The sequence below is a fragment of the Patiria miniata genome, unplaced genomic scaffold, assembly GCF_015706575.1.
Source record: "Patiria miniata isolate m_02_andy unplaced genomic scaffold, ASM1570657v1 HiC_scaffold_18, whole genome shotgun sequence".
NCBI classification, from domain to species: Eukaryota; Metazoa; Echinodermata; class Asteroidea; order Valvatida; family Asterinidae; genus Patiria; species Patiria miniata.
The window spans coordinates 15,616,651-15,626,967 of NW_024037056.1; the positions used below are offsets into that span (position 1 = coordinate 15,616,651).

The 10,317-nt window shown below is 39.1% G+C and overlaps 1 protein-coding gene across 2 annotated transcripts; it reads left to right on the forward strand.

The window, feature by feature from the left end:
• Positions 1 to 19: 19 nt before the first annotated feature.
• LOC119724853 (pyrroline-5-carboxylate reductase 1, mitochondrial-like) lies at positions 20 to 10,081 on the forward strand. Of its 2 annotated transcripts, none has more exons than XM_038196126.1 (8): positions 20 to 195; positions 2,538 to 2,704; positions 3,184 to 3,286; positions 3,792 to 3,856; positions 4,248 to 4,427; positions 6,325 to 6,537; positions 8,170 to 8,262; positions 9,654 to 10,081. In XM_038196126.1, exons 3-8 carry the CDS (start codon positions 3,217 to 3,219, stop codon positions 9,849 to 9,851), a joined length of 819 nt encoding a protein of 272 aa, XP_038052054.1. In that variant the 5' UTR covers positions 20 to 195; positions 2,538 to 2,704; positions 3,184 to 3,216; the 3' UTR covers positions 9,852 to 10,081. The 2 variants fall into 2 exon arrangements, with proteins under 2 accessions (XP_038052054.1, XP_038052052.1); XM_038196124.1 differs by having other exon boundaries at positions 20 to 187; positions 2,537 to 2,704.
• The last annotated feature ends 236 nt before the right edge of the window (positions 10,082 to 10,317 follow it).

Here is a 10,317-nt window from a genome sequence, read left to right on the forward strand (position 1 = left end):
TTTTCACAAGTTCAGCCATAACCGGCATGTGTGGAAATGGGAACCACACCTTCTAGACGTCGTGTTTTTGCCACGCGGCAAAACTAATTGGTTGCATGTGTTGCATCATCACAACTTGCAGGCGGGGCCACGTAAATAAACAGCTGGAACTCAGCGAAAGTGCGAAGTGAATGATGCGGAACAGCTAGTAAGTAGGTATTAAAGTTTACAATCAATATTCGAGCTGAAAGGGTTGTGTTTTATCTCGGAAAGAATGTAGAATCCTGATGTGATGCCGCTTCTGTGTTGTGGTTGTCACAATCACAATGGTTGTGTTGTGTACAATTTCTATTTAGCGCCCTACCCTAGGCATGGTCATGGAGGAATGGCCTAGGCTTAATGACATGAATGAGACTTGAGAGACATTTTCAAGTAAGGATAGCGCTAGGTATAACTAACATTAAATTGGAAACGTTTCTCAGTCCCAGATTCACGTCTTTTCAACATTTTTGCAATGACTGACTCACTGAGCTTAATTGAAACGAAGTGGCTATCGTTACGGCACTCGTTGTTTAGCGCCCTCTACGATATTTTTTTGATACGCACGCAGGTATATAATTATTTGTTTCCCCACGTTTTATCGAGCAGTGCGCCAGCTCAGCCGACAGAGGGTAGGATTTTGCACCGCGAGGTTGCGGGTTCGAACCTCAGTTTTGCACTCGAATTTTTTTCCTTTTCTAACCTGAGGCTTTGGAGGATTTTTTTTAAAAGGGAAATAAAGTCCGAATTTCATAAAGTTCAAATTCACTTTTTTCCTTCTAATTTTATATTTTCTTGTCATGTTTTTTTATAAAAGTTGCCAGGTTGCAGTCTACCGTAACGATAGAAAATGGGAAATGCGTTACGGCTGCCGTAACAATAGCCACTGCGTAATTGAAATAGGCCTAATCATGCTAATGTAATGGAAAAACGCAGTGGCTATTGTTACGGCAGCCGTAACGCATTTCCCATTTTCTATCGTTACGGTAGACTGCAACTTTTATGAAAACATGAGAAGAAAATATAAAATTAGAAGGAAAAAAGTGAATTGGAACGTTATGAAATTCGGACTTTATTTCCCTTTTAAAAAAAATCCTCCAAAGCCTCAGGTTAGAAAAGGAAAAAAATTCGAGTGCAAAACTGAGATGCGAACCCGCAACCTCGCAGTGCAAAATCCTATCCTCTATCGACTGAGCTGTCGCACTGCTCGCTAAAACGTGGGGAAACAAATAATTATATACCTGCGTGCGTATCAAAAAAGTATCGTAGAGGGCGCTAAACAACGGCTGCCGTAACGATAGCCACTTCGTTTCTATTTAGCCTGGGCTATATGTGTCGAGCACAATTTGAGTCCCCCACGCAAGTTTAAACTTGCGCGCGCAAGTTTAAACCTGCGCGCACGCAAGTTTAAACTTGCGCGTGCATTAATTTCCTTGCTACAAATTGCGCACGCAAGTTTAAACTTGCGCACTACATAGATTTTCCCCATGCATGCAAAGCCGCTAAAAAAATTGGTGTTTTTCTGGGTAAACTCATACGTAACATCATTTTTAAAGCAGATTTTCTCCAATTAATTTCACCTCTGTGCTTCGTGAGACAATGCCTTAATGCCTTTTTTGAAACATTTTATTATTTTAACAGTATTATGCTAATGAAGTTGACTGTTGTGCATGTGAAGTTCGTTCAGAGATAATTAAGGGGTGGTAATGCAAACAATATTTATGCACTTTGCAATCATATTGTTTACGGCTCATTATGATTTTTGTTTAATTAAAAAACATATTTATTTATTTAGTCGAATTAATAAATTAAATTAATGAATAAAATTAATTAATTAAAGCATTAATAAATTTATTTACTTTTTCAAATAATTACCATTTTATATCATAGCGTTTTTAAGTTGAAGCATGTAAACATTAATGTGAATTATTGAGCCTGCAAATATAATAATTGTGAAAGTAATAAATTTAATTAATTAATTAAATAAGTAATGCGTTCAGTAATTTTTCTTCTTCAAATTATGCATTTTTGAAGTGTACACAGTGCTCGAAATGTTACGCAAGTATTTTTAAAATTTGTATCTCAGGTGGCGTAACTAGTATATTTTGTGGCCATTTTGAGGGAGAAATCTGATGTTGTTGGGTCGTTTCTATTGTGTCACACGATAGCGGCCATGCGGCTTGGTCCGTACTATCGTCAGACCATGTCCCAATGTTAAAAAAAATGCGACAAGTAGGGTCCAAGTTACTCAAACTAGGTTAACGATAAAATCAAAATCTGCATCTGACACCTGTGACCTAGATACGAACAGTACACTCCACTGTTGTAATGAACGGCACAGCTGCTGTCAGACAAATGTCAAAGTAAATTAGTTTTTAAGCCTCTATCACATAAATTCAATGCAGAGATATCACATTAATTAAGGTTATTAATATGTTTATTTTTATGTATATTTTATTGTGATCTTTAACGAGGGTGGTCCATTTCAGTTTAAATGTTTCATGTTTTTTTTTCTCAGGAAATTGTTTTTAAAAGAGCATCATACATGAACTGGAATCGTCAGTGCTCAGGTTGTTACCAGATTTTGTAGAGTGCTGACTATGTCCGTTTGGATATCGTCTGGTTCTGTTTTTTTCTGCTGCACAACACAGACGAAGTTCTACCCCAAAATACCGATTATACCAAGGTAATTTACTTTATAGTCTTATTGGTTCGCCTGTAGATCATTTATTAGCTGAAGTGAGAAATAAATTCTAGAAGAGTGATTTGCCAATCCTCCATTGGAAATTTGTTTGCAGTGTTGGATCCATGGCCATTTTCAAAAGCTTGGCTGTTTCCCAGCTTTGGCTACATCATTGTATAGATATTATTATAAACCTGTGTACATATACTTATACATGTACTTCTGTTGTGTGCAATCGGTCGATCTGCGATCGGTCAAGAGCGCAGAAGTGCTTTGCGCGATGGGTCAATTCCGTAGGACATCTCGGACTTTACTTACCTTTTGTTTAAAAAAAATCCTCCAGAGCCGTGAATAAGAAATAAAAAGAGTTCAACTGGTGCCTCACGATTGACCGATAGTGTCATGATCGACCAATAGCACAGCGCAATCGACCAATCGGGAAACATTGAATGATCGTGCCTAACGCTTCCTTTCTCTTGCAGTTTCACAGTGACTTCTGAGTCGCTTTTGTCAGCATGTCTTCCATTGGGTTCCTGGGTGCGGGAAAAGTCGTCGAGACCATCGTAAGGGGTCTGCTCTTGGCAGGTGAGTAAATGACGAGTCTCAAAAAACGACGAGTCTCAAAACAAAAATAGTATCTCGTCTGGGCTTTTTTTTTAAATGAAGGAGGCAGCCCTTTTTTTTTCCAAGATGGCTGGTTTTCCAAGATGGCGAATAGATTTCATTTTGTTGACTCATTTGCTGATACAGAATTTTGTCCAAAGGAGTTGTCACCCTTTCCACATTTCAACAATTTTGTTGGAAACAAATAAAAAGACAATACATTGACAACATTAGCAAATATATTGCTAGTTTACGTATTTTTTAAAAAAAGGAGGGGGCTGGAAAAAAAGGAAGCAGGCGGGTACAAGGAACTGGTTTATTTTTTTACTTGGCCTCAAGTGTGTAAGGTTAGGGCACGTACATGTAGCTCACCAGTTTGTGAAAAAGTCCCAAATTTGTGTCTCAAATTCTTGTCTCATTGGAAGCCCCAATTGATGCTTCCCAAGAAACTTAGTAAAACTTTTCTTTCTTTTGTCTTCCAATGTAGAGGCCTTACCGGCTTTTCAAATGCAGGCGAGCGCCCCAACGGAGCGAAATCTGAAAATACTACAGGTACTGTGCCATGTGATTTGTTACCGTTCTTGTAAATGAGGGAGATTCTATTAAAAAATGGGAAAAAAAGAAAAACAAGGACAACAATTTGAATGTTCCTCAAGTTGAAGTAATAGCAACTTTTCTGTGGTCTACCTCTCACCAAGTCCAAAAGCAATTTTAAAAATCGTGTTGAAATGTGTTTATTTTTAAAAGTATTATTTTTGTCCCTTCACCCATTTTTAGTAAGTTGCATATGTGCATGTGTATGCGGTAGCAGTTTTTCAACAGGTCGATAATTTTTGATAGACTGGTAAAGAATTTTTGCCAAAAGTAAAACACAAGCTGGATTTTGTCCAACCTTCCAACTGCTCTGTATGCTTCTTACTGACGATGTCGCCTCGGTTGCCAGGAGCTGGGCGTTCAAGGCACCAATAACAACAAGGAAATCATCGCCAATCACCAGACGGTCTTCGTCTCGGTCAAACCCAACATGGTCAGCACTGTCTTGAAGGAAATCTCGCCGGTCGTCACCCCCAATCACATGCTGGTCTCACTCGCGGCTGGCATATCGGTCGGGTTCATCGAAAGTGTAAGATTGCTATGGCAAAAAAAAAGTCTCCGGTTTCTGGTATGCGCGCGTGTCGCCGTAGCCATGCGCGTCGGCAAAATGAAAAAGTTTTTTTCAATACAAGATGATGTCTCAAAACCGCCAAACTCACTGGTTTGACTGGAATCCTGCTGCTGCACAATTTTAACGTGTTTTTAGATTGGGTTATGGTCGAGAATAAGCTTTATGTGGCCTCTCTGGACTCCCATATATTTGCACTAAGTTTAGTCGGGCACCATTTGCAGTCATCAGCCGACATTTGAAGCCAAAAAAAAAAAAAACAGGGAAAAAAAAAAAAAGCCGCGTCGCCGCACCACTTTTGAGGCAAGCTCCATACCAGAAACCGGAGACTTTTTTTTTTTGGCCTATTAAAGATTGGACCAAAAAATTGACTGGCGCGGGGTTCGAACCTGGGAGCTCCGGAGCATCGTTCCGGTGCTCTACCTACTGAGCTATCCAGTTCTGTGTCGGCGGTTTAACAGTTCATCAATTTCTTTGTTCAAAGGGTGCTATTAACCAGTTCGCGCCAGGATTATTTTGACATTGACCGGACCCAGGTGGGGATTGTTTTTCACAAACCTCGATGCCAGACAGGTTCAGGCCGTCATCTGCAGGTAGCACACCCTGATATTTCCGGCCTCGGGTCGCTGACAGATATTTCCAACCTCGCTCGTTGCGTGTTTATCCGTCATCCGTTCCGAATACCGCAAAACCTTTGCGTGTATACACCTCATCCGACGTGACCTGGTTAAGAACTCTTGAACAAAGATATTGACTGGGTGGGAAACCGCCAACATAGAGCCGGATAGCTCAGTTGGTAGAGCATTGGAACGGCAATCCGGAGGTCGCAGGTTCAAACCCCGCTCCAGTCAATTACTTTGTTTAACCACACGACAGTATAATTATATGCACCTAGTCAGTTTCCCATTGTGATTTACTTGATGAAAGTGTAAGTTGACATTTTGAGACCTTTGTAAATAATGAGTTGACCTTTGCAAAACTGAATTATTTGTTCTGCTTTAAATCCTTTCGCAGATTACATGAAGGTTTTGCTGTGTAACACATGACTTGCTAAATGTCAGCACCTTTTTCCAATAATCACTTTCTTTTAGGAAATTAGGCTTAGAGAGAATTTAAATTTTAGATTATTTTTTTTGTTCTATTATCAGACCTATTGAGTATGAAACTTTGTCTAACTTGAAAAGAATGACTTGCAAATTGTCAAAGAAAGTAAAAAGAAAACTTAATTAACACTTTTCAAACATCCAGACCTTTTTAGTCAAAATGAACACTCACATATTTATTTAGGAAGCGCAAACTCTTGACGCTTACGAATATTAATGTCTTTCAACAAGATGTTTTTATGTATAAATTTGCAAACCACCACCTACCTGCATACATGATAATAATACTAGGTCCTCGTCCAATTTGCATATACCCTTAGAACAACTCTTTCTTGACATACCATTTCTTTCTCTGGACCAAAAACCTGGAACTACCTTTCACCGTCTTTAACTAATTGCCCTTCAAGTAATACTTTCAAATATAAACTAAAAACTTAAGAACTTAATTCTCAGAGTGCCTGTCATTATTACGTTAAGTTAATTTAGCCGTTTATTGAAATGTTGTTTATTGTCGTGTCTGCTTTGTTTATCTGCTTTGTTTTACTGTTACATATTTAAATGTTATTATTTGTAAATTTTATAATTAGTGTTGTTTGTATTGTTTTGTCTTGTATTGTTGGGCACATCCACCACAAGCTTTGGCTTTTTGGGATCATACCTCCACAGAGTGGAAATGAATGCTTATTGAATTGAAAATCTCTGTATTTTCCATAACAAATTTTTAAAAATGTCCATGAATTTTTGTTTTCCTACAGAAACTTCCGGTGGGAACCCGCGTCATCCGGGCCATGCCCAACACTCCGTGCGGGATCGGGCAAGGCGCGACCATGTACACATCGGGAAGCGCCGTCAAACCCGAAGACAAGGCTTTGATTGAGAAATACTTCAACAGTCTTGGCTACTGCATGGAAGGGGACGAAACAATGATAGACGCTGTGATGGCCGTGAGTGGCAGTGGTCCTGCTTATGTAAGTCCAAAAAAGTAAAATTAAAGTCCGTCCCGAGGCCAATATGTGACACTTGTGGGCAGAGGTTGTAATTGAGATAGGGCCAAAAAAAGCTGTGGGGGTGATTTTTTTTTCTTCGATTTTCAAATTTTTGCATATTTGTAATCCTGAACATGTCTAAAATTTACTATAAAAGTTTGAAACCCTAATTTGAACTCTAAATATAGTATTTTTGATGATTTGTTAAGGTATATCAGTTAAGAAATTACTGTTTTGTGACGTTCGTGGCCATTTTCTCTGTTTTTTACTTTTCCACACAATGAACTTCAAAATAGCATAACTCTGCCCAGGAATGACCGGTTTCAAAAATTAAACCACCTATTAAAAGGAAAAAGAACATATTTTAACAATATGCAAAATAATCTCATTTTTGCCCAGAAAAGTCTGATTTTGACAGAACAGGTTTAACATGTGGCTCATCATGCCGGTTTTCATTTTCAATTTTCTCATCCTAAATGCCAGGGAATATTTTCTAGTGCCCCTGGATGGGATGCTAGTCCATTGCAGGTTACTCCCCAGCTAATGCCGCTACCAATTTATACTAGTGCAAAGAGACAATTGGGGTAAAGTGGTTTGCCCAAGGACACAGCATATGGCCAGCAGCTGGATTCGAACCCCTGACCATCTGATCATGAGTGTCAAAACTCTAACCACTAGACCACACACTTTAAAAGCCGAAATAGCTATTTTCAAATTCAAAGCAGTTTAAATATTGTTACCCCCGTCATGATTATAGTTATTTCTGGATCCCTGCAATTGCAAAACACTTTTAACTTAATCCGTCACTGAGATTTTGAGTGCAACAAATAAAATGCCGGGGCCCAATTCTTAAAGCAGCTAAGTAGAAAAAAATTATTCTAAGCAAAAGTTGGCCGTTGACCAGCCAAAAGCAGCATCCATCGCATGGCATTGTGGCTGGTATCCTGTTTTTACTAAGTTTTTGTTGAACTGTGCTCACCAAATTTCGGCTGTGGGTAATACTGCAACTTAAAGCTACAGTCCATCATTTGCAGCTATCCAAAAAGTAACTGACGTAATTGTTGTTGAAAAAGATATTTTGTTGAAAGATAGTAAGGGGACTAAACTCCCTGAGAAATTATTCTTTCTGGCAAGCTACCATTTTGAAGAAAGAAGGCCTACACAACGTTGGAAAATTCCTGTTAGTATTTCTTTTTCTACTCGGCGGGGCGCGCGGAAATGTTGACACGACGCGCATGCGGTTGCTATAATTCGTCGGATTGGTGCGCGACATCGCGTAGCTGCAATCGGCGCAGTGAGAACGTGTCTCGGACGCTGAATTCAGGCCCAATTCAAAGCATGATTCAGCAACTTTTGATTTGAAATTGAGATCCCGGAATGTTGTTTTTCTTGGAATATACAGCTGAAGCTGAGCTGAGCTGAAATTTCATCAGGTTAGTTGTTCAGCACCCTTCTTTAGATTTTGAGCACGTTTGTTGCTTCAAACGAACAAAATGCACAAATTACAAATGATGGACTATACCTTTAAAAGACTTCAGTTCTCATTTGTCACTGTTGAAATTCTAGTTTCACATGTGTCAGTGGATAATTTATTCATTATTTGTGACTTTGCAGGCTTATATTGCAATTGACGCATTGGCAGATGGCGGAGTGAAAATGGGTCTGCCTCGGGATATAGCCATCAAGTTGGCTGCACAGACGTTACTGGTGAGAACTTACAAGAATTTGTATATTTTTGTTTTGGTCCTTGTTTCAATTATTTTCATAAATTTTGCAATAATGATTATCGGGCAGAATACCACTATGTATTTATGATGTACATGTGTATTATTCTAGAAGAAATGCAACGGACTTTTACTCAGCAATTTCATGATAATACATGCAACCTTTTGATTTAATATTTTTAAAAAATGATGTTAACAGAAGCTCATTAGTCTAACCATTGGCTTTTACTAGTTCAGGTAAATTTGCTTTTGAATTGATATATGTGGCCTGTCACTGGTAAAAAGTCATTTTGTTTTGTATCAACACTTTTCATCACAGATGAAAATATAATGACCAGCATGTGAGTACAGCATGCAGGGCCCTTTTCTTGTTGGGGTAAACTGAGCATGGGTAATTTGAGCATGGGATGTTTTCAGACTGAGGTCTTATTTCTGCAGTTTTATGTTTGAGGGTGAATCTCATCCCAAGGGTAATTTCAGCATGAGAAATTTCAGCACAGATAACCTGAGCACGGGTTGTCGTAGCAAAGGGAAATCTCAGCACAGGTGCTGCACTGGGCAATCTCAGCACAGGCAGATGTCAGTTTCAGAATGATCAAAGACTAGGAATTAGTAGTGTCAATATAGAAAACCTAGATTGGGAAAACTCAGCACAGAAGATTTCCATTGGTGGTAATCCCAGCATGAAATAAAAACCTGGGTATTAATTTCAATCTGGAAAATCTTTTATCGTGCCATGGGAAATATTCTGTTTAGTTTCCGAGAATTGTTTTTGTTTACTTTTTGGTAAATGCAGCAAATCTGACTTCAAAATCCTCTCAAATTTCTGAAAACAGGCCCCTTAAAACATTCATTAGCTAAAATTTTCTTTAAAATTACATTAAGTTTTAACCATTTGGTGTCGGGGGCCGTGTTAATACGCACTGGCTGTTTATATACACAGGCATGGCTGACGGATGAAACATCAAGCGTGCCTCGACTCGCCTCCGGGTGACGTCTAAACACGCTAATCCCTCGTGTCTTTTGTACACACACAAAGTCCGCAAAGTCTGTGGATGCGGACCGTGTGTTGATCTTGAATTGGCCGCTGTGCAGGGCCTATTGTGCTTCAGTTTACGCTCTGTTGCACACCCGGGAGTGTTGAAAAGTATGAGGTTTCGGCAAGAAATATATTTCAAATACTGTTTAAATGATTGTTGTGAATCAGCATTTGTGGCGTTTGGCTGTGTATCAGAAGTTGGCTGGAAAAAATTTTGCCTTTTGCGAAAATGAAAGTTTCCGGCAAAAATAAACCTAGCGCAAAGTGGTTAAGAATTTCCTAGATGGATTTCAAACTCCTGCCTCGTTTGTATCTGAAATGGTTTTTCATTCTAGGGATCGGCGAAACTGGTCTTGCAAGGCCGAAAGCATCCGTCGGAACTCAAAGACGACGTGTGCTCTCCGGGCGGCACGACCATCGACGCCATTCACGAGCTGGAGCGGGGAGGTTTTCGGAAGTGCCTCATCGAAGCCGTGGAGGCGGCGTGCCTTAAAGCCAAGAAACTGAACACTATGAATGCTGAAAATAAATGATGAAACATCCGTATTCCTTAGGAAAATTGCAGAAATGATGGAAAAGCGACCTCAGGATTCAGACAGACTTATTCAGGATTTTCCCATACTTTTCCAAAGATTTTCCGATACCTTCTCAATGATTTTCCAAACATTTCCAAAGCATTTTCCCACACCTTTCCCACATTTTCCCCCAAGGATTTCCTATAAGCTTTCCTAGATTTCTCATACTTTGTTTTCCAATACTTTTTTTTTTTTACTTTTCCCATACAGGATTTGATTTTGTTTTCCCAATGTTTTTCCGTTCTTTTTTGTTTTACTTTTTTTTCTTTTTTTCTTTTTTACTTTTCCCACACTTTTTCCGTAAATGTCCTTTTCAAGACTTCCTATACTTTTCATGACTTTTCCTATACTTTTCCTGACTTTTCCTATACTTTCCCACACCTTTCTCAAACATAGCTTTTTTTTCAAGACTTTCTAATACTTT

Coding starts and splice junctions, on each gene's coding strand:
- LOC119724853 (XM_038196126.1), top strand. CDS start 3,217: ATGTCTTCCATTGGGTTCCTGGGTGCGGGAAAAGTCGTCGAGACCATC. Junction 3,287..3,791: donor AAGGGGTCTGCTCTTGGCAG/GTGAGTAAATGA, acceptor CTTCCAATGTAG/AGGCCTTACCGGCTTTTCAA. Junction 6,538..8,169: donor GTGGCAGTGGTCCTGCTTAT/GTAAGTCCAAAA, acceptor GTGACTTTGCAG/GCTTATATTGCAATTGACGC.